The 23,511-nt window shown below is 30.7% G+C and overlaps 4 protein-coding genes across 4 annotated transcripts; 1 reads left to right on the top strand and 3 right to left on the bottom strand.

The window, feature by feature from the left end:
- Positions 1-927: 927 nt before the first annotated feature.
- LOC124941818 (phytepsin-like) lies at positions 928-3,795 on the bottom strand. Its single transcript, XM_047482172.1, has 12 exons — positions 3,714-3,795; positions 3,314-3,643; positions 3,151-3,211; positions 2,546-2,598; positions 2,328-2,416; positions 2,096-2,252; positions 1,969-2,008; positions 1,831-1,895; positions 1,632-1,745; positions 1,469-1,536; positions 1,252-1,393; positions 928-1,091 (listed from the first exon to the last, which is right to left on the bottom strand). The coding sequence occupies exons 2-12, from the start codon at positions 3,614-3,616 to the stop codon at positions 930-932; spliced, it is 1,254 nt and encodes a 417-aa protein (XP_047338128.1). The 5' UTR covers positions 3,617-3,643; positions 3,714-3,795; the 3' UTR covers positions 928-929.
- Positions 3,796-5,339: 1,544 nt separating this feature from the next.
- Positions 5,340-7,291, top strand: LOC124943359 (clathrin coat assembly protein AP180-like). The gene has a single exon (XM_047483873.1). It carries the CDS (start codon positions 5,561-5,563, stop codon positions 7,289-7,291), a length of 1,731 nt encoding a protein of 576 aa, XP_047339829.1. The 5' UTR covers positions 5,340-5,560.
- Positions 7,292-8,753: 1,462 nt separating this feature from the next.
- LOC124941817 (T-complex protein 1 subunit theta-like) lies at positions 8,754-13,358 on the bottom strand. Its single transcript, XM_047482171.1, has 13 exons — positions 13,102-13,358; positions 12,762-13,024; positions 12,532-12,678; positions 12,288-12,449; positions 12,122-12,199; positions 11,288-11,421; positions 10,758-10,830; positions 10,594-10,671; positions 10,375-10,497; positions 9,923-10,017; positions 9,621-9,830; positions 9,168-9,225; positions 8,754-9,038 (listed from the first exon to the last, which is right to left on the bottom strand). Exons 1-13 carry the CDS (start codon positions 13,241-13,243, stop codon positions 8,970-8,972), a joined length of 1,632 nt encoding a protein of 543 aa, XP_047338127.1. The 5' UTR covers positions 13,244-13,358; the 3' UTR covers positions 8,754-8,969.
- A 5,487-nt stretch (positions 13,359-18,845) lies between these two features.
- On the bottom strand, positions 18,846-23,228 carry LOC124941816 (YTH domain-containing protein ECT4-like). The gene is made up of 9 exons (XM_047482170.1): positions 23,063-23,228; positions 22,766-22,839; positions 22,574-22,688; positions 22,412-22,467; positions 21,589-21,915; positions 20,323-20,892; positions 19,357-19,569; positions 19,148-19,294; positions 18,846-19,073 (listed from the first exon to the last, which is right to left on the bottom strand). Exons 1-9 carry the CDS (start codon positions 23,088-23,090, stop codon positions 18,924-18,926), a joined length of 1,680 nt encoding a protein of 559 aa, XP_047338126.1. The 5' UTR covers positions 23,091-23,228; the 3' UTR covers positions 18,846-18,923.
- Between the last annotated feature and the right edge of the window lie 283 nt (positions 23,229-23,511).

The raw sequence follows: 23,511 nt of genomic DNA, 5'->3' as shown, positions 1-23,511 counted from the left end.
TAATTTATTTCTCATTTGTATTGTTTCTTTTTAATATATTATTTAGTTGAATACAGATTTATTGATTTATTTGAATTATTTTATTTCATTACTTATCATTATTAATATTTACAAATTTGATATACTATTTAGCGGATAAATTCTTTGTTTGATTTTGTGATATTATTTTATATTATTTATAAATTAATTTTTTATATATAATTCTTTATTTGAATAATTAGAATTAACTATTTATCAATTTATAAAATTAATTAAAAAATAATAAGATCACTGAACAAAAATTATATTTACAAAATTAATTATATTAATTTAATTATTTATATAAATTATAACTTTTTTTAATTTATATATATAAATTCACTTTCTTTTTATAAAATCAAAATTGTTTAAAAATCATATGACTTTATATAAATCACACACGTATTAAAATTATTGTTTGTAACTGCAATAGTATAATAAGATGGATAGCAATATTTTACAAGAATTTATTCCAAAATGTTTGTTTACAAAAACAAAACATTGTAATTTTGATGAGAATGATACACACTATATAAGGAAATGAAAAATATGACTAGAAACAGCAGTAAATATATATTTGCAGCAATAAGTAAAATATTCTTTCACATGGCCTCAGTAAATCCAATTGTCATGTTCCCATGGTCAAACACTGTGTGGTATTTTTCCATGAACACTTGCCCCAAAATCCTGCATCCAAAATCAAAATTTACCCAAATAAATAAAATTACTACAAAATTATCATCCATATTTTCATATAGAGAATTAATTACCATTGAGCCGGTTTTGATGAGTCTACATTCAAAGCCGTAAATCTGCTCGTACATCGTCTTGTGTTTCCCTCGCCAATTTCCATGATATACTGATGATAACGAATCATTTTTTTATCAGAAATAAATTATAAACCCTAAACTCTAAACCGTAAAACTTAAATAACAAATATTATTATTAACCTGGTGAGGGGAGAGATCAAATTCTCTATCGCCAATTGTGAAGGAGACATTGGGCATTGTCGATAGAGAATTGCAGTCAAGTTCATATTCTTCTTCCATAGAATTAGGCAGCCTTTCACATAACTGGTGTTCATTTGCAATAAATAGATCAAATAAAACAGCTCAATCCAACCACTAGTGTTTGTTTCAAGTTGTATTCAATTATTTTTGGATTTTTATAAGATGGTTTGTCATTTGCAAAACATAAACAAACAAAAAAAACATATGTATGTTTCTTTTTCACCTGATCAATGAAGGTTAGTATTTGATCCTCAGTCTGATTTTGTCTAATGTGGTTCTGAACGAAAACCACGATCATTTGGCAAGCCGTGCACATTACGTTTGGACCTGATGTAGCATCATCGACTACGCTCTTAATACCGATGCTGCTCCACAAAAAAAAATCAATGAGTTTCATGTGGTCAACTATTTATAACATGTGGATAATTGCTATTTTTTACCTTTCATCACCATTTGTAGAAATTGATGTGCATAAACCAATTTGTGGGCAGACAATTTGTGGGTCAGCCTGCATACCATGAGAAATTAGTAAAAATAATTCACATTTTGAAGCATTTATAGTTTTTGTTTATATTGATTAATTTGTCTCTAATGAATCCATGCCTGTTGTTGCAGCATATCTAAAATGGTCAATCCATATTGTGTGACAACAGACTTGCAAACTAGATTGATGAACTGTACTCCTCCAATCTCGCGATTGATTTGTGCGATCGCGTCCTGATTTGGAATATAATGGAACTGGAATTACATATTTATTCGATACTTTTAAAATTTTGTTGAAATATCGTAGTTAGTTACATACTCGTGGTCCTGCCAATAAGGAGGTAGAAGAATCTAGAGTGGCTGAGCAACCATTGGAACAAAAACCTGATGTGATTTACAAAGAGAGATCTTAATTAGAGTCCAATTAAGAACAATTATATCATGAAATAAACTGTACCTGTTGATTTCCCATTTAGTAGAACATCGTTCATTGCAAACTGGGAGATTAAAAAACTAGATTAATTTGAGTAGAATAGACACATATATTAAATAAGGAAACTTCTATTTTGTTTTTGGAATCAGACCTGCCAATTATGCTCTTGATTTGTGACTGGAACATAAGTATGAGTACCCATGTAATGACTGCTATCCATGCCACCAAAAACGATTTCTCCAGCATTTTGGTTCAACCAAAACGAATAAACGGGCTTACTGATGAGACCTTGATCGACCATGTTTTTCCTAATATAATTTGTGACGAATAATTAATGAAAAGACAGCAATTTGTTTTTCTAAGTTAGTTACAATAATAATTACCAGATAGGAACTGTAGAATTCTGTATTGAGATATCTTGAAAACCAAGTCCTACAATGCCATCAAATCTTGAAGCCAGAAAAGTGAAGTCCTGATCAATGACAAAAAGAGAAAACACAACCAAAAATAGGGGAATTAGTATTGTCCTAAGGAATGGAAGAGATTACGAAAAAGGAAGCTTCCTTTTTGTTCTTTTGTTTGGTTGCTTCCTCAGATTTACCTGGTTCTTAACAACCATGTCCCCAAATCTAACATGGTCCTTGCTGAAAAAACCTGCCACAAATCAAATCCCACTTTGAGTTTAGGTATTATTTGAGAAAATGGCATTATGTCCTTTTATTAAACCAGATTTTAGTTAAGTTTTTTCTAAAACAAATGATCATTCAAAAATCAATTACTATAAGTTTATTAATAAATGAATTGTAAATGTTTAATTTTAATTTACTCGGTACACTCTCCGGAGAAGAATAAAAAAATCAAGAAAATACGAAAAACACATAAGCATCACACAGATGTGGACTATTATGCTCACATAAAGGGGAGGCGAATCATAGTAATAAGAAGGCTAGAATCGATATTGATTTCAGTTCCTATGATTTGATTGATTTTGCCTTTTATATTTGTTGAGACTTGAGAGATTGAGTTTGATAACTCTTTTTTTTTTGTAGTTTTATTTTCTTGAATTTATGACAAGTCATGTCATAACTTTGAACTGGGGATTAATGGAAAACATGTTTCACTTTTCAAAAATTACTACAAAACAAAGGACTTAGACAATCCAACTAACCAGATCCTTGCAAAAATAAATATGGAAGAAAAACATACCTTTCTTGCTATAAGTATTTGAATATCCCGCCTTATACTTGGAATTGGAATGACGAGAAAGCTGCATCAAAGAGAGCACGACATTGAAACGGTGAAACCTCTGAAGAAACAGAGGAAATAATTAAGAGAAAGTTTTGAAAAGTATAAAGAGAAGGAAACTAACAAATAGATGAGAACTTCCAGTGTTAAAAATGACATTTAAGTCACGGAATGGAGTGCCAATGCTCATCATTCCTTCAAAATGCTGAGAATTCATATTCATATACTCATTATAATGATTTCTCAAAGAAGAAGCCATGAGAGTTTTCTCTCTATTTATGTCAAATAAGTCCAGCTTTCTCTTCACAAGTCCAATTCTAATAACACTTTCTTCATTATTACTTGCTGAAAGGCCCAAATAAGGTAACATAAATAAGTTTACAAGCATTGTTAATAAAATCCCCATATGTATCAGTTGGACATCCATCTTGGTGAAGAAGAAGATCTGCGAAAACTGTCGAAAAGAATGATCACAATTAGTTAAGTGTATATGTTAACTGACAGACTCATAATAAACTACTTACCCTGTATTTCTTAAAAAGAGACAAAATTTAATTCACTTTCCCTTTCTCTTCTGTGATAACAAAACTGAAATGAAGTTAGGTTAGGGGGGTCGTTGTATTCTTATACAAGTTCTAAAATCTTTGAAAAAAGAAACTTACAAGTTTGGAAAACTTATGAATTCATCAGGCTGCTATAAGGAAACTTCAAGGAAAAACATCCTCTTGTCATTAGATGTCAAATCTATTATGTTTTTAATTGTTGTTTTGGAATAAAATGACAAAAGCATTGCATTGTATATCATTCCCAACATTCTGCTCTTATGAGTACAGTTTATTTGAAAACGACCATTTTCTTTAATTTTTATCGATGAAAAAAAGCTCAATTCATGAACTTTGCATCTAGTTTTACTATTCCAACTAGTTTTGTTTATGTTAATATTTAGTTATGCACTTTAAAATGAATTAGAATATTTTAGTCAAGGGATTAAGAATTAACAAGTTAAATTATAAATACCAGTTGGGAAGTATAGACAACACAAATTTAATAAGCAAAATGAGTAATTGAAAGTTACTCTGCTAATTAATGAATACAAAATGAGAGATTATTTGATGAAAACATAACTATTTTGTCTAAATAATTAAAATATTGTTTGTATTTAAATTTAAATTATAAAATAAGATTATTTTTAATATTTTTAATATTTGATTTGATTGTTAGAAAATATAGAGGTATTTGAATTATTTAAAAACAATCCAAATAACAGCTATGAATCAAGCTAAGATCTTGTTTAAATAAATTAGTTATTTAAAAAAGTAATAATGAGGATGATTTTGAGAAAATATAGATTTTTTTGATAAAATATTTAAGGGGATTATTATATAATAATAAAATAAAATTTAATATTAAAAATAAAAGGTATTTTAATATTTTAATTAATAAATTAAATAATTTAATAGATAAAATGAGAATTGAAATAATTTTTAATTATGTTAAGTTATTTAAATAATTTCAATGGATAATATATATATATATATATATATTCTAAAAAATAGTATAAAAGCTCAATTATTTTTTTTTTTGGGACACGAATTTTAAATTGTGTCATATAAGTTTCAACCATCAAAATTTTAACAATCTTAGACTTTCTTCTAAACAAACGAAATAAAATCTTCTTATTTTAACTTAGTATTTAATTTAGTAACTAATTTACCAAATTTGTAAAAAACATTTAGCAAATTTCTCACTTTTTTTTGGTAATCAATTAATTGCATTCGCGAATTTATCGTACTTATATCTCAAAAAAAAAAAATTTAAAACTGATCAATCATAAAACAACGATAAATCGTTCTAAAGTTATGTTATAAACAAATATCAGATCTAATGTTTTTCAAAAAAATTCAAATGTTTCCTCGAACCATTCTAGACAAATTAGATTACGTAAATCTGAAAGAAAAAAATACATGTAAATATCATTTCATTTACAAAATATTAAAATAATTTTTAAACAAAAATTATTAATTAATTCTGTCCATTTCAAAAAGTCTCACCCTATTGGATAAAACCGATTTTATTTCTATTCTCAAATAAGAATTTGATCAAATATAAAAACAAATTGGAATTCAAAATTGGTTGAAATCAATAAACTTACTTGTCAATGATTCTGTCCTTGAACTTGGTCAAAAGAGTAGTTGTAGCCACGTAACTGTCGACATAAAAGCTTGCCCAGCCAAAAAAACTGGACGTGAGAGCCTCAAGGCGAAAAAACAGACACAAAAACATCCCAAAACAGAACAATTATTAGACTTAGTTCTTCACTCTATGCATGTAAGAAACAAACAAAACTAAATTAAGATTCATACCCAATACAATGCCCAGTAAACTCAAGAAAGCCATAGGAGCTGTTAAAGATCAAACCAGCATTGGTTTAGCCAAAGTTTCATCATACACAGCCACATCAAGTGTTGAAGTAGCCGTTCTAAAAGCCACCACCCATGATGATTCAATCCCTGTTGATTATCGCTACATCAACCAAATCCTCACCCTTGTTTCCTCAAACAAGATGAACGCATCAGTCTGCGCCCGCGCAATTGGGAAACGAATCACGCGAACACGCAGCTGGGCAGTTGCAGTTAAGTCTCTAATCCTAGTCCTTCGAATTTTCCAAGATGGAGATCCTTATTTCCCACGAGAAATCCTACATGCCATGAAACGTGGTTCCAAGATTCTAAATCTATCTTCATTTAAAGATGATTCCAGCTCGTCTAGCCCGTGGGATTACTCGGGCTTTGTTCAGACGTTTGCTGAGTACTTGGGCGAACGTCTAGACTGCTTTCTAACGGGTAAGCTCCAACGTAGAAGAACCACAAACCCGAGGAAGATTAACAACAACGAAACTATTCGCGATATGAAGCCTGGAATGCTTCTAGACAAGATCTCATGCTGGCAGAATTTGCTCGAAAGAGCAATTTCCACCAGGCCAACTGGAGCAGCGAAAATGAACCTTTTGGTGAAAACTTCTCTATACGCGATTGTTCAAGAGAGTTTCGATCTATACAAGGATATATCCGACGGGCTAGCACTCCTACTCGATAGCTTCTTCCATCTACAATACAATACGTGCATAATCGCGTTCGAAGCTTGCGTAAAAGCCACCAAGCAGTTCGAAAAACTCTCTGTTTTTTACGATTTCTGTAAGATCATTGGCGTGGGTAGAACTTCAGAGTACCCGAGTGTTCAAACGATATCAGATGAATTGTTGAAGACATTAAAAGAGTTTTTGAAGGATGAATCTTCTTTTCCACTAATGATCAAGCCGAGATTTCCCCCACAAACTGTTGTTAACACTTCCAAATTGGGCTCTTCATCATCTCCCGATACGTCACTTGAAGATCTACTTAGCGCGACTGAGCTTTCGTATGGGAAAGATCAACCATCAATTTCGATTGATCTCGAGACGTATTTAATCACCAATCATGATCAGATTGAGAAGAAATCGATACAGAGTAACACCAACAGTGAGAATGACGACACGCTATCAACAAGATCGCTACCAATCTCAAACACAGCTGTGGATCTATTAGATGACTGGACGAACGATAAAGAACAACAGACGATCGAACCTGTTTCAGGGATCGGTTGGGAAATGGTGTTACTTGAAGAAACTAAACCAAAAGAAGGATTACAACTACCAAGTTTCTTGTCAAAAGGTCCACAATATTCAGAAGTTAATTGGGAGCTTGTGCTTACAGAAACCTGTCAAACAGTAATGAATCCATCATCAAACCAACAGAATTCAACCAAGTATTATAATCCATTTCTCCAAGAAACGCAAGAAATCGATGAGAAATCAATGTACCAATCCCAATCCCAATCCCATGCAAGTTTACCATTCAATGAAGATATATTTTCTTCCCCAACGTTCAAAGCAGCTTCTCCTGTTTTCTGGACTGGTGATCCATTTGCGTCGCAGTATAATCCAGTTGGTGGTGATCAAAGTTTTGGTAGATCAGTAATGAATTCAGAGAACCTGCAACAACAACAACAACAACAAATGTGGTTGCAACAGCAGAGCAAGATTATGGCGAAACACAGCCCTTGATACAAAGGACATAATTAGGTTTGTGATCCAAAGACGGAAAGAAAGTATTCAAGAAGAAGAAGAAGAAATTGCAAATCATTTTCGTAATAGAGAATATATATAGCTTCATTTACATGTTTGAATCATATAGATATATGACATTGCTAGGTTTTTACGATGAAATTCATCAAAACTGCAACTTCTTATATATAAACTCAAAGCTGTTTGAACTAAATTTCTGAGTAGTGTATACTAAGAGTACTGGATTTGAATGCATGTAACAAGCCTTACATGATAGATTGGAGGCCAAGGACAAGAAAATGTCATCAACCGTGGCGAAGTTAACGAATCATTTCTCGCAGTATCTACATAGGGAAATTCAGTATAGCCACAAACAAATGAAATCTCCTGCTAATGAAATCTTCCTTGTTTTAATTTGGTTGGGTTTAAGAAAAATTAGAAGTTCATATTATTATCTTTAAGAGTCGATACTTTAGACGAAACAACTATGTCTTATTTGCCTATCTCGTGAGATAGTCTTTGAATGTAGTTGAATATTTGTTTGTGAAAGTACGTTAAATGTTTGCATTATGAGTTCTGACTTCTGATATCCTAAATTGGAATATGAACTCTCGTTAGACACACATGTGAACTCGTCGTTTTGTCTATTTGTTTGGAAGTTTGCTGGTTAATCTGAATTATAATTTTATAAAAAAAAAAATGACTTCATAAATGTATAGAGATGTGAATTAAAGATAGAAGAAGAGAGTTGGAGCCTCGAAATATACAACAATAGAAATCAAGAATTTTCCCAAAAGAGTTGGAAAATCTATAGAGTTTTTGTACATGTCAAACATATTTTTATAAACATGTCACATTCTAATTTGGAATTTTTCTAGGTTACGAAACTCCCGATATAGCTCATTTAGAATAAGTGTTTTTCAGAAAGTGTTCCGAAAATTTTAAAAATTTTCAGAGAGATCAAAAATAATTTATAAACTTACTGCAAAAAATTTATAATTTTTTGAGCTATAAAAAAATATTCAATTTAATTCATTTTTGTTATTTTACTCATTTGAACAAAAGCACAAATATTCAATTTAATTCATTTTTGTTATTTTACTCATTTGAACAAAAGCACACTTTTTACTGGGAGGTTAAAAACGAAAATTTACGTAAAATCATTTTAATATGTAAAGTCATAAAATTTACCGTAAGAGTTTCCTTAAAATTTATTTTATTTATTAAATACAAAAATTAATAAATTCTCAAATATTATTTGTTTCATGACTTGTTGGGCCAACTCGCAAGCTCGAACGAGTTTACTACTTAACTCGCACTTTTGACAGCTTTGCTCATAATAACTATTTCAGAAATGTTTTCCATAAAAAAAAACCTAATTTAGAAAACACAGTTTAATGTGAAGCAACTAAATAAACATAACTAATTCTAAATAAGATAAATCTCCACACAAAGACATTGAAAAAAAGATTAAAAGTAGTCATAATTGAAAAAACCCTATAAGCATGGCTTACAAAACATAAATAATAGTCTTCCTCAGTTGGAGAAGCAACACAAACCAAAAGTGAACACAAAGAAAGAACCCTCTTCAAAACTACTACATGATAAACAAAATTAATGCTCATAATAAGAAGAAAACCAAACATGCATTTAGATGATTCAGAATAGTTATAAGGAATCAATCCTCATCCATCCCAGCGGGTTGGTCTCCTCTCCTAGGGCCACCAGCAGGTTTAGCCATTATAATCTGAAAAACATCAAAGCTCGTGATTATGACAAGAACTCGATACAGTGGAGAAACACCAATTTTGTATAAGCAATAAGCATGCAAATTGAAAAAGATAAAGGAAGAGAGCAACAATATATCAACAATTACCTGATCTACTCGTAGAACCGTGCAAGCAGCATCTGAAGCGTATTTTAGAGCAAATAACCTGCACAAAGATTGATTGAACCTTATTTATCCTGTTGTAGTTGCAGTAATGGGATAATAAATGCAGGTAGTATACACCCATTTGGAAACATTTTTTTAAAATTGTTTCTATGATCCAAATACAGATAGTGACAAATTCAAAATTTTATCTCTGTTTATGTATCCAAGAAGCTAATCATCTTTACAAAAATTGAAATAATTATTTTGTACTAACATTTCAATTATGATATGCAGCGTAAGAGTTGATATGTAAATAACATTCTTTTGTAAGTTGGTGTTCATCACAATACATCCCAATAATCACCATATTAAAAAAAGTTGAGCAAAATTCAGAGATTAAGATTAACAAAAGACTTTAAACAGTAAAAAAAACATATTAAGAAATAATAAACTTACTTGGTCACATAGAGGTCCCAAATATTCAATGTAGAGATGTCCTTGCATACACCTTCCTCTAGGTCAATACCAACATTAGTGTTTCCAGATGCATGCTCAGCATACAAGGAGGAAATAATTTCCATTGCATTCAGACCAGCATTATCAGCCAAAATTTTAGGAACCATCTCAAAGCACTCAGCAAATTTTGCAATAGCATATTGATCAAGTCTTCAAAACAAAAGATTTTTCAAAGAATAAATTACACTTTAATTAAATGGAAGGTTGTGAAGTAAAAGAACTAAGTTTTAACTGGAAGTTACCCTATCTCTTTGAATGAGAACTCTTTTAATCTTCTAGCTAATTCAATTTCTGTAGCTGCAGCTCCAGGTACCATACGGCTGTTCCTGCACATTGCCTGACAAGAACCACATAACGAAGCTCTTTAAGTCTTTTACCGAAATAACTCACTTTTCATAACCCAAAACGAACATTGTCATTTGAATAACCACCCTTGGTTATTCAAATAACCAAATTTTGAACAACGCCTTAGATTTAATCAAAATAACCCCATATTGAATCATCAATCAAATCATCAAATAAAATACCCTTACTTTATTTTTTACAACATTTAAAAATATTAAATAAAATGAATATTTTAGTCATTTAACTCAAATAATCCACACTTTTCATCAAGGTTTTTTCAATCGATTATTTCAACAAAAAAGAAAACTACGTAAAACATGTTCAAAGAAAATATTATAGAAGAAACTACCTTGTACGTATTGACACCATCATCAACCGCTCTTTCCAGATCATCCAATATGCTATCAGTACTTCCACGTAAAACCACAGTTGAAACAGAGTTCCCACCTTCTTCATTCCTAATTATGGAAACCTAAAATGCATACATTTAGAGATATTTAAGTAAAACATGGACAAAAGGGAATTCCATAGAGAACAGGACACAAACAACAATATATTAGGGCATTACCCTAGCTCCACCAATTTCCTCCACTGATACAGAATCCACATAACCAAGGTCATCTGGATTTGGCAGACCAAGCTTCAACTGCACCAAAATAAATGAGCATGTCAAAAAGTAATTTGAAGGAGCACCATCATCTTGGAAGAAAGAAACTAAACCAATATGCTTACCATAGCAACAGCACCAGTAGTTCGACAAAATCGTCTTAGTTCAAATTTGGAGCTGATTTTCAATACCATAAGCCTGTTGGCAGATCATAAAGAAATGAAAATATATCAATCATAGGCTTTAAATGAGCAGACAATGCACAAAGAAATAGTGCACCATACCTACATAAAGGAAAATGTAACAAGATATTGAACAATCATAATTTGACCTAATCCTCCTACCTTCACTACAAGAAATATTACATATAAAAGAAGCATCTTACACGTGATATGGTTCATTTTCTATTGCAAATGAAGAATTAGCACAAGGTGCCTTCTAGTTTATTGAATTCTTACACCATATCCCCCATTCAAAAAGATTCTAATCATATCTTGAACCGGTTTCACATACAAAAACAATAATAAAAATATAAATTTGTATGACTAAATTTAGTTTCCAAACAATAAGTTTTTCAAAATGGAGCCAATGTTGCATATAAGTTGATAACAAGAAAGTATTATAAAACATGAAAGATCATGGATAGATAGTATACTTGTAGCGCTCACAAAAGTGAAGGGCCATCTCTCCAACTGCCGCCCCACTAACAATAACTTTAGCGCCTGCCTCAGCAACACCTTTGATTAACTCCTCAACTTTAGCTTCCTCTGTTTTTGCATAATTTTCTAGCTGAAGCATATCACATTATAAAAAGCATGTTATCAATGAACTATAGCACAAATCAATTCTAACAGAAGTAAGATATTTGCATTAAATTTAGAAGGAAAGTAAGGAAATAATCTGTTTTGGTATCCAAAAATTATAATGTTCGTGATCTGAAAAATCTACATTAGTAATGTTTAGCAAAAATCACAATAATCTGATCATGATAAAGTATTTGGTTATGACAAAGAAAAAAATATCTATGCCAAATGAAACAAAAAATTACAATATGATGTTGAAAAGGATTTGTATACCTATTGAAGCAACAAAATTCAAACTATAATCTGGATCATAATCTAAAAATAAGTAATCATCATCCCAAAAAAAATAATTATACCAAACAAAAAGCAAATCACTTTCAACTTTAAGTTTGACGATTGGATGTTGGAAAAAAATTATACTGAACAGAAAAAATTTACTTTCAATTTTAACTTTGACGTTTTTCCAATGAAATCGTGATTGTGACAATACCAAGCAAATAAAAGTTCACTTATCTTATCATAATATAAGAAAACAACTGATGCAGGTTCTCATATGCATAGTATAGAGAAAACAATGTCTAAACAAATAGTAGTTGGTAGATTCAAATGGAAACTAAAAGTTTAAAACACATTTCAGAAAATGCAGGGTAAAATCAGAAATTTACAGAAGAAGTAAATCCAAATACCTGCTCTGCACTATGAATAAGAACTGTTCCTTTGGTTTCAGTTGCAGATGTATCAACACCACTAACAAAAACAGCAACCTGCATAAAAAGTTGATCTGGGTATGAAAGCATCTATACAAGGACTTCAATAATAACATATAACAACAGTTAGCAAACAAATGTTTACCTTTGCCTTTTCCACTTTCTTTATAGTTCCAACAGAATCATTCTTCAAAATCATACCACGAACAATAGTCGAATTGTTCAACCCTCCACCCAACAGTTTTGCCACGCGGACATTATCCACAATAAAGTTGGCAGGATTTTGGGGACAGACTTGTATACATGCCTAAAAGCAAAAACATCTCAATAATAAATATTTACAGAAAACAAAATATGGAGTCCTGAATGAAATCTGTAAGAGAAGTTACATCAGCAATTAAAGAACATAAGACATCCTCTTGTCCATATTGCTTGCTTGCAACAGCCGCTTTCATTCTTCTAATAACTTCATCCTTACTCCTCACATCCATAACTTCAGATCCCTTCTCAACCAGCTCATCCAAGATTTCAATAGTCTACAAACATGAAATAAGATTAGTACTCAGCAGAAAAAGCTCCTCTTGTAAATACCATAAAAAAACAAAACAAACAAACAAACCTTGGCAATGGCCTTTGTATACCCAGTAATGATCTCACTTGGATGCAGTCCCATCCTAATTAGCTCTTCTGCACCTTGAAGCAGCTCTCCCGCAAACGAAACTGTGAGGTTTGCACCATCTCCTATTTCCTCTTGTTGAGCCTTACCTGCTAAAACTAAAAGCTTGGCAGCAGGATGCTGAACCTCAAGCTCACTTACAATGGTAGCCGCATCATTAGTAACAAAAAGCTTGTCTAGATGGTTGATAACCATCTTGTTCATGCCTGAGATTTGAAAAAAGAGAAAAGTATCAGATCCCGGTGATCTTGGAAGACAAGAATAAGTGAATGAAAATACGAACCATTTGGGCCGAGTGAAGTTCTGGTGATGGTGGAAAGCTGCTTGCAGGCATCGATATTCTTGAGAACTGCTTCGTCAAGTCCAGAGAGATGTTTGTGGCCTTCCTTAAGCATCGACTGAATCCCATAAGGTTGGAAACCCATTTCTTTGATTCGTCTAGACTATGGAAAAATGATAACTTTAAATCAAATGGAGACCTAGAATAAACCCTTGTTTAGAAGAAAGCACAGCTTCTTGAAGATGGAAACACGGACGAAAAAGAAAACCTAGATCTTCTTCAAACACTCTATAGAGTTATAGAATAAGTAAGATTTTGAAACAGGTCCCTCTACTTTTATCTTTTAGTAACATTTCCTTTATAAGTTTTTCACAAATACCAATTTTATACTTTATTGTTTTCAATTAGAAGTAAAAATAAGTTTTTATTTAACTAAAATTAATTACAAATATATTTTACAATTTATGATCCAAATATAAAAATAAATTAAAAAGGGGTTTTAAATGAGGTATTTAGAACAATATGGTGGACCAAAATTATTCTTTAAAATCAAAATTTTAAAAAAAAGTTATTATTATTCATGCAATTTAAAATTTATTTTAACCCCAACAATATTGAATATCATCGAATTAACTAACAAACTTGTTTGAATTGTGAGTCAACTCAGAAAAGTTGAGCCACGAGTTGCATAGAAAGAAAAATCGGTGGTGATAATATTGTGAGTTTAAAATCAAAAAATTCATCCATTTTGTGCACTTATATACTTACATCTCTACTAATAACGTATCCCAAAGTATCGACTATTTAGTGTTAGGGTCGGATTCTCATGTCTCATGGCTTGTCCTAAATAGGTTTATTTGGATTATTTTGATTAAAGTGTCAGCAAAATCTATATGAAATATGAATAAGTTTATTTGGGTAGAATGAGTTTTAAGACATTTAAGTCCTTACTATTGTTAAAAATTACGGAGCATGTCATTGGGTAATAGAGTTTAATAATTTAAAATTTAGAAAAATTGGTAAGGATAAAATGATATTTTAAATAAAAAAAGAAAATGATTAAAAAGATTGAAATGATGAATGAGAGGAGAGAGAAAAAACCATTTTAATAAAAAAAAAAAAAAAAAAAAAAAAAAAAAAAAAACAAAAAACAAAAAAACCTTTAGCTAGCAATGTACAAATCAAAATCACAACTCAAGGAGGAAAAAAACATAAAAAAGAACACTAACATCTAAACTTAGTTTAGAGAGATTTAAAAAAAAATATTGTTGGGTCGAAATCAGTAATTAGTTTGAATATATATGTGAGAGTAAATTAATAGTTGAGTCGGGTCGTGGATTGACCCGCTCATAAATTTAAAACGGTTAAATTAAAAATAATAATAATAAATTAAATACGATATATATATATGTTTCGAGTTTACAACTTAAAAAAAATACAATTATTTAATAATAAAATTTTATATTTTAAAATGGCTTAATTTGCCTATACAACTTACAAGTATCACCTACTTATGATAATAATGATATAAGGATTATCCTTACCAGAATGATCCTCCAAAAACTAGGTAGATATAAAGAAATAGACCAACGAATTAACCAAACTTAATAAAAAAAAAATATATATATATTTGAGTCTCAATTTTAAAAGTATCTATTATGTCTCTATAACTTTAACATCTTTATTTTTATCTTAAACATAGTGTTTGTTAATTCAATTATAAAAACATCATTTTTAAAAATCAAATTAAAATATAATAATATTATAATATTATTTAATATATATACCATCCTTAGTCATTTTATTTTTGTAAGATATGAAAATAAGTTGATTTCACTATAAATTATTTAATTTTATTCAAAATAGACTCAATTGAGTTTAATATATTGTTAAGTTTATCTCAAATACAAAACACAAAAGAATTTAAAACATAAGAGTCTACGACTCAAAAGAGAGTAAACACATCTTCAAAACCAAAACTCCATGTAACTCCTTAACATGGAGTGTATTATCAATTTCTAAACACTTTTTAAATATAAAAATGCGTTTGTATATTGTTCTAGATTTCCCTTTTCACATCCACTTTAGTTTAACTTGAAAATTATACTTATGTTTATTAATCTCAACTTCATTTTTTTCTAACTAAATTTAGTTTTTAACATTATTAGTCTCTAAAAATATTGGATTCTTAAAATTAATATTTTATTTTATGATAAAAATATTTAATTTATAGTTTTGTCTAAATGTAAGCACTAAAATTTTATCTCTCAATTTATAAATATTAAATAATTATTTTAAATAAATATATTTAAAATAATAAAAAAACAAGGCTAAACCAAGATTAGATATTGGATTAATTATTGTATTAATTAAATTCTAACTAATTAAAATAAAAGTCAAAATAAAATAATTTGAGATAAAATTTGTATTCATTTGATCCCAAATTAATTTTAAAAGGGCTTAAACAAATTAAATAAATAATTTAAGATCAATATTATATGCATTTGAATTCCAAATTAATTATTTAAAAATCTCCAAAATATACACACAAATTAAATAAATAGACAAAATAATATTTATGTTTATTAAAATATTTTGTATGTTGAAAATAAAAACAAAAGGAATAAAGAAAAATCAATTTCAAACCAGCTCCAAAGAGAAGAAACATTTGTAACAAACCACGCAACCATCGGATGAGTGCCAATGCATCATCCAACGAACCAAAGCAGACTACGTCGCCCACTACAATAGAAGTCAAGCGCTTCCGCGTAGCATCGGATCCACTAACGGGCGCGCTTACGTCGTTAGCCCGAACGTAGACGAAATGCCAGCCACTAACGGAACGAAGACGGACTTGTCTCCTTCCTCGTGACGAGCTAGATAAACATAGACTAAAATTTTTGAATTTTCAAACGTGGAACTCAGTCGATGCTCAACAAATGGAGTGATTCAAAGGTTGAAATATCACCATAACAATGGTGATCATTTTGACTACTATCATAGGCACAATCATGGCCAAATTGGATGAGGACGATCAAATGAAGACAAAAGTCATTAATGACCTTTTGTCTTTAATTCAATACATACTTTGGTTGGCTAGAAATATCCCTCTTTAGCCAAGACATAGGCAATGATCAAAACATCAAGTCTCTAATCCAACTTTCACAGAATTTGCCATTAAAATTTTCTTCAACTTTTGATTCTTTTTTGTAAAACTAGTTCCTGGATCATTAAAAAACTTCATAAAAAGTTCATGAGTATTCTCCAACTCACATTAAGTTTAATTCAAGTTGTAATTCAAGATATATATTCAATTTTAAAATTTTATATTTCAGTTCGACAGTCTTTAATATTGTTTGATTATACATTTTCTTAATTTGAATTCAATCATAAGATATTTCAAAGTTTCTGCTGAAATTACAAATCAAACTTAATCAAAAATACCTAAATTTGAATTTGAAAATTCTTTAAATCGAATTTATGTTTTAAGTTGTAACTTGAAAATTTAAATCCTAAATGTTTTCAAAAGATCTTAGGAGTAATTTTGGATGAATTCCAATTGATTTGAGGCATGTTTACACAAAAATCGAAATTTCCAAAAATCCAGTTCTTAAATTTGTTAAAACTGATAGCCATGGTTCATATTTTGGTATGATTTGATTCTATATGTATAAGGAATCTATTGGTAAGCTCCTAGCATTGAATTATAACCTTAAAGCCAAAAATTATTTTTTTACTCAATAACTATTCATACTAATTCGATCCACTCTCTCGTTGATTAATGCCACAAAATGACGATGATGATGATCGTATTCTACATGAGGAGATAAAGCTTCTCATGCCCTTGGATCGACGAATAGAAGTGTTAGTCGAATTCTCAAAACCTGCACATATCTTGTTGCTAGAGGTGGAAGACGACCAATAATTTTTTGCCTTATTTTCGATCAAAAAAACCAGCCACTCTCCGTGTCCAACCGAGATTTATGCACACGACCGAAGAATTTGTCTTCCCTTGCTTTTCGACCGAAAAAACCAGCTAGCTCCTAGCATCCGATCGAGGATTTCAGCATGGCTTGATTTTCGACCGAGAAAACCCATTAGACTCGGTTTTTAACTAAGTAGTAGTGTGCGTGACCAAGAAATCAGCCTCCGCATTGACCGGGCGCCCAAATCCATTGATCGCAAGTCGAATCCAGCCCAAACCCGTGAATCCGACCCAATTCACGATTAAGACATCTACTTAAGGGCCTGTTTGTTTGGGGCTTTTAATTTTTAATTGTTTTTGATAATTAGAAGACCCAAACTATTTTTCAAAAAATTCAAAAAATGAACATTTCTTTATCACAATGATGAACTTGAGAGATGGAACTGCTTGTTGCACATAAAACGATTTAAAAATATTTTTTTAATATTTTTTTATTAAAGGTCTGTTTGATATATTTTTTTTTAATTCTAACACCTTAATTTATATTGTTTAGGTAAATTTTTCAATAATTTTTGACATCAATCGTAGGTACTAACATTTAAATATATTTTATAATTTTAAATGAAAAAAAACAATTAATGTGTATAACTTGATAAATAGTTAGTTAAATAAAATGTAATAAAATTAAATTGTCAAAGAAATAGTTAAAATATTATGAAGTAGAGACCGTTTTTAATAGATACTAAGGATATAGGGTTAATTTTTTTTTTTCAAATATCAAACTTAATAAAATCTCTAATAAAATTATACAATTAGTGACCTTTTAATTAAATAAATAATCTTTTAAATTAAGTTTAATCAGGTTCGATTATTTTAAAATTTTATCATAAAAATTAATTAATGTTATAATTAATATTGAAATATCAAAATACGTTTTTATATAAATTTTTTAAATAATAAAAAAGAGAAATTATTTGGGGAGAGAATTTGAGAGGGAATAAAGAGAAATTATTTGGGGAGAGAATTTGAGAAGGAATAACTTAACGTAATCTGATTCGATTCGCTTAAAAAATATAATAAATTTTATCTCGCTTAAAAAATATAATAAATTTTATCTCTTCTCCCTTCTCACCCTTTATTAAATTCTCTCTATCACTGCTCAATCAAATATTCTCGACATACAAATCGAGGCTAAATAAAATTTCAAAATAAAGTCTTTTACAAATCTGTCGGGAACGAAGGAATTTTCCGGCATTACTCTAATATTTATGTAATAACTATATTGAATTATTGTTTTTAAGTAAATATGTTTTTTTGGGTATCAATGGATACTGTATTTCAATGTAGGATAAATGTTTGAATTTATTTTATACTAAAACATAGAATATAATACCTTGATTTCTTATTCACATTTTCAAATTAAAAAAATAAAATTTAGAACTATAAAATTAAACTAGACTAATTGAATTACTTAAAAATTGGACCCCAATTCCATGGATATCAAACACATTTCAATAGTTTTAAAAAAAAATTGATTTTCTAACTTAACCAATAAACTCAAGACACTTTTCAAACCTTAACCGAAGCACTTACTTTATTAGTTTGAATACTTAGATATTCTTAGGTTTAATGCTGGCCTTATGATTTTTCAAACTAAATGCAGTGGCCTTTGTTAATTTCTTCTGATAACCTTCTACCAGATGAAAACAAGTTGGAGCCACCATCTAACTTTAAAACCTTCTTCACTTAATAAATTTCACAAACGACCAAAATTTTCCCATAAAGCATGAAATTCATCAACCTATCCTAAGAAACGCAAATATGCCACACGAAAAAGAAAAAAACCATTCCAGACCACCTTTCAATTCAGTCAAGAGATTCAGCAACAATTGATCTAGTCTTAACATCCCACGTTGACCTTAACTGTCTCTACAACAGCATTGTTCAAAACAACAGAACTATCTTCAACCAAAACCGTAGCAACATCTACAGACTTTGGAATGCATGCCTTCGCAGTTGATTCATTCCTCTCTTTATTGTCAATTGCAATCTGTTTTATAACAGGAGACCGTTAAAAACTTGTGCGTTTAAGTAAAACTTTTTTGAATGAAGGTTACAACTTACCCTCTCTTTGATCAGTTGCTGTTTAGCCTTCTTCTCTAGTATAACTTTCTGACGGGACTCATAAAATCCAAAATCATCCAAGATGCAAGTCTTGCTCGAGTGGCTCTTAATAATCTTTAAGATTTCAATCCCCTGCTCCAATTTAACCTGTGAAGACCAAAAAATAATGAGATAGATTCTCAGACTAGAAGAAGGCCAGTAATATATACCTCTTGTGTGTCTCGACTATTAGTTACAGGTTTGTTCTCGTTGTTTGCTAGAATAATGTGCTTCAACAGACTATTTGGTATGTCTTTCACTATATGCCATTTCACAGAGAAGCAGCCTGTCCATTTGTCTTGTTGCCAATATTCAACACTGTTGCTAAAGTCAACCGCATTGGTCATTTCTGCAACTCCAACAAACTGGCCACTTGCATTCACCTGTAGATTGTTGGACAAACGTGAGAAACAAGTATGACAAGTTTGGAACACTTATCAAGTCTTTCAAATTTTTTTACTAAAAAAAGTGTTTATTCCCTGTAGGAAGCTAGCATGGCTAGCATGACACTCATAGACAGAGCCTCCCACTTCCAATAAGGTATTCTTATTGGGAATTGGACCTGAGACTTTTGGTCTCTTAGGTAAGACTCCTTTCCCAACCCATTAAGATAGCTCAAGTGGTAAGAGTCGATGTTTAAGAGACCAAAGGTAACTCATGATTGTGGAAGTGTGGAGGGTCATGCTAACTTTCCTAAATTCATAAAAAGAAATGTAATACTCTTTCACTTGAGCTACCTTGGTGGGTTAAGTCTTTCACTATATAAGTCTCATTTTATAACAATTTATGGATTTGGAACTGAATCCCAATCAAGACAATAAATTCTTTTGAAACATTTTTTCTGTTAGGTATCTCATTGGATATGGTTACAAACAAGATCACATTCGGATGCAGACTTTAGTGAGATATGCCAAGAAATTTATTGACAATTTCTCATATTTATCTAGAATCTAGAAAGTGTTTTCAAATGGGTCTATTTTTCTTGAAACTTTTCTAGTTACAATTTTTTTTAGAAACTAAACTTACAGATGCAGATTCAATTTTATTTTATTTTTATTTTGTATTCTCAATAGTACGTGTTTCCAAACGGGGTAAAATTACTAACTTATCAAGGAGGTTCAAATTTGTGTACTCACAGAGAACAAAAGAAACGTCGGGCAGCCTCCGGACACCTCTTGAGCTTCCCTATATGCAGCATCAAGCTTTTTATTTCCATTGGGTGTGCTTGCCCACACTCCATATTTGATACTTTTGTGCACATCATCCTCACTATAAGACTTAATGATGAAGAACCTAGCATCTTTGTAAACCTCGGGAAAATCCTCTTTGTTATATTGATCCTTATTCAATATAGGAGACAACTTTTCCTCATTATTGGCACCATTGAGTTGAGTATGCTGCCCCTTCATGGCTAAATTAACCTGTTCAAGCTCCCCTTGGTTCTTAAATCCCCCTTTAGCTCTAGGTCCTCGATTCAATTCATTTAATCCATCATATGCATTCTCATGATTAAAGCAGCCATTACCTCGCTCTCTGGCCTTAAACCTGCCATCATTACCTATCCATCCACGCCCACTCAATTTGCGATTGTAACTTGATAGTCCATATCCAGCACTGGTCATAAACATGTTTACATATTGATTGTACATCCTATCCATGAATCCAGATTTGTTCATTCCAGGTGCAGGTCTAGTCTGTTGCATTCCCTTTGATCAAACAACAAACGTCAGATAATTAAATCTAATTGGTAGTGGATGAAGCATGTTGATAGAGTTGCAGAACTAAAGCGGCATTTATTAAATTAAACCATATAACGCCAACATAAGCCGGCACAAACAGAAAGTGAGACTGATCAATTATATAATATGATGATAAAACAAATTAAACAAAGTAAGTGTTGAGTTATTTAAGTGTGAAAAACAAATGTTCAATAAACCAAATTAAAATATCTGAATTTTAAGTACTCGGATACAGTATACAAGTCAATTCAATAAAATGTGGAACTAATGATGAAAAAGTATTAAAGTACTAGTTTACCCCAATGGTAACATAATTTGATTAATTTACACGGTTAATCTTACTACCACTACCGAGTTAAGTCATTCAAGCCAAATTTTCTAGTTTAATTATTTAACCTAATTTGAGCTCAACCAAAATAATTAAATGATTTCACATGATCAGTTATCAAATGAACTTAATTCAAATAAACACTTAATCATTTAGAGGATGTGTTATTTTATTTTAATGTAATAAAATAATTAAGTTGTGTTATTTAGTCTAAATTGGTCTAACAACGATTGGCGATAGACAATATGCACTTTATCAGTCAAAACATAATAGTGGAGTAAATTGAAATTCACTCAAATTGGAAGGATGGAAACTATTGAGATTGAGGTTCTTACAGTGAGGTGCGAGAAAGGATAAAGACTTTGGTTCCTTCCATTGTAATAAGTATTGCCATGAGAACTCGGTATGTATTTTGACTTGCCATCGGATAATACAGAGGAATTTTTCCATGTTGAGTTTTGGTAATTTGGTCTTACTGGCCTGGGCATATTTAACCCATTTCCTCCAGCATTAGATGCACTATAATTTACATTGGCAGTCTCCACTCCACTACTTGGTGTTGAAGATTGATAATAAGAAGACGGGTATTGGTAATGTTCATAAAAAGGCGCATAACTGTATCCTTGTGGGTACACAAGTGAACCATTGTTATTGTAAGCACCCTGTATGTGAATACATATTCAGAAACCATTTGCACAAATTAAGATTACAAAAATCTTCATAAACCTATCGATGAACAAAATGCAAAACTAAATACAACAAAGTATTCAATCTTTATAAAGCTAACACTAATTCAGTTCAATTAAAAGAGAACAAAGTTTAAAATTTTACAAAAACATATAAATCCCAAATTACAAGAATTTATTACAATTCTACAAGCTTCTTATGCCTTAACCATCATGGATCTTGGATAGAAATTCCAAACAAGTTTCTTAAATCACATATCAAGAAATGAAAACCCAATAATTGATAACAAGAATCAATCATAACCAACCCAAGCCCTAAATATTTTATCCATATCCAACTTCATTATTTTCTCTACTTTGGCCAGGAAATTACTGGTATATTCAATACCTAGGTCACCTAACAATATTATAGTCTCTCATTGCAGCTAAATCAATCGTACAAACAATATCCAAACTCGTGATTTTAACTTACAAGAGGCATCTTGACTCCATCGTTGCTAGAGTAACTATAATTCTCCCACTCACTACCTGAAACACAATAAGAGAGTAAAAATAATCATCTTAATAATAAACATGACAACAAAACATAAGACATAGATTGTATTGTCTATCAATAAAGAATTCAAATTAAAACCATAATAGTATGTAGATGAATATTCATCAGGCAGATAAAAACTGGGATCCACAAAATCTGGGCAAAACGGCTTGCTCAATCCATTTGCCAGGATACCAGAATTCACCGATGAGTACTGAAAATTCAAGCAATTGAAGGTCAATAAAAAGCTGAAATATCTAACCATCCAAGAAACAGCAGAATTAATAGTACCTTCTTCTCGTTGCCTGCAGCTTTTGTTTTAGAATCTGAGTCCAGGTTCAACTTTTGCAAAATCTCTGCAGCTTCTATTACACAAGCTAAGGTTTCCAGAATTGCAACAACCACCAGTTAAAAAAACAGTTTTTGAAAATCTAGGAACCTTATGATTCAAAAACATAAAACCCAACAAAACCCTTTTTATCATAACGCAAATGGAGTATAGCAGAAGATGTATCAATAAAAGGGTATACATTAAATCATAAAAGAGAGTAAAATGAGCGATAAAAGACGAGATTTAGTGAAGGATACGATCAGCCGGAGGAGGCGCCGCAGCCATGATCAGATAAAGGAGAAAATGAACTCAAAAGACGCCGGAAAATGAGCAGAGATGAAGAATCGATGGTGATAGTAAGTAAGATAGCCGCCGCAAAGAAAAGAAGGGTACTTTGTGGGGGGAGTGAGACCCCTGAAGAAAGAGAGAGGGAAAGAAAATTTCCAAATTCGGTGATTCAAATAACACCATCCAAAACCTTATTTTGTTTTTCTCCACTTTTTATTTATATATATAATATTATTTTAAAATAAATTAATTATTATTAATTCAAATAAAAAAAATACATATAATATATAATAAAAATAAATACAAAATAATTAAATGAAAATATAAATATTAAATAATATAATTAATTCAGACTAATTATTTTTAAATTATTTTAAATCCCAATTTTATAAAATTTCACGGTAATTCTAAATATCCG

This window comes from Impatiens glandulifera, chromosome 6, assembly GCF_907164915.1.
Source record: "Impatiens glandulifera chromosome 6, dImpGla2.1, whole genome shotgun sequence".
Lineage (NCBI taxonomy): Eukaryota > Viridiplantae > Streptophyta > Magnoliopsida > Ericales > Balsaminaceae > Impatiens > Impatiens glandulifera.
The sequence above is the reverse complement of the archived record's forward strand: the minus strand, read 5'-3'. Positions and strand labels throughout refer to the sequence as shown.

What these genes read in the sequence shown, in the direction of transcription:
- LOC124941818 (XM_047482172.1), bottom strand. Translation starts at nt 3,616, where the DNA reads ATGGATGTCCAACTGATACATATGGGGATTTTATTAACAATGCTTGTA. An exon ending in CCTTATTGGCAGGACCACGA is followed by an intron (nt 1,746 to 1,830) that starts GTATGTAACTAA and finishes ATTCCAAATCAG; the next exon opens with GACGCGATCGCACAAATCAA. An exon ending in TAGATATGCTGCAACAACAG is followed by an intron (nt 1,537 to 1,631) that starts GCATGGATTCAT and finishes CATGGTATGCAG; the next exon opens with GCTGACCCACAAATTGTCTG.
- LOC124943359 (XM_047483873.1), top strand. Translation starts at nt 5,561, where the DNA reads ATGCCCAGTAAACTCAAGAAAGCCATAGGAGCTGTTAAAGATCAAACC.
- LOC124941817 (XM_047482171.1), bottom strand. Translation starts at nt 13,243, where the DNA reads ATGGGTTTCCAACCTTATGGGATTCAGTCGATGCTTAAGGAAGGCCAC. An exon ending in AGGAAATTGGTGGAGCTAGG is followed by an intron (nt 10,498 to 10,593) that starts GTAATGCCCTAA and finishes TATGCATTTTAG; the next exon opens with GTTTCCATAATTAGGAATGA. An exon ending in ATGGTGTCAATACGTACAAG is followed by an intron (nt 10,018 to 10,374) that starts GTAGTTTCTTCT and finishes GGTTCTTGTCAG; the next exon opens with GCAATGTGCAGGAACAGCCG.
- LOC124941816 (XM_047482170.1), bottom strand. Translation starts at nt 23,090, where the DNA reads ATGGCTGCGGCGCCTCCTCCGGCTGATC. An exon ending in GGCGCCTCCTCCGGCTGATC is followed by an intron (nt 22,840 to 23,062) that starts GTATCCTTCACT and finishes CTTGTGTAATAG; the next exon opens with AAGCTGCAGAGATTTTGCAA. An exon ending in TTCATCTACATACTATTATG is followed by an intron (nt 22,468 to 22,573) that starts GTTTTAATTTGA and finishes ATTGTGTTTCAG; the next exon opens with GTAGTGAGTGGGAGAATTAT.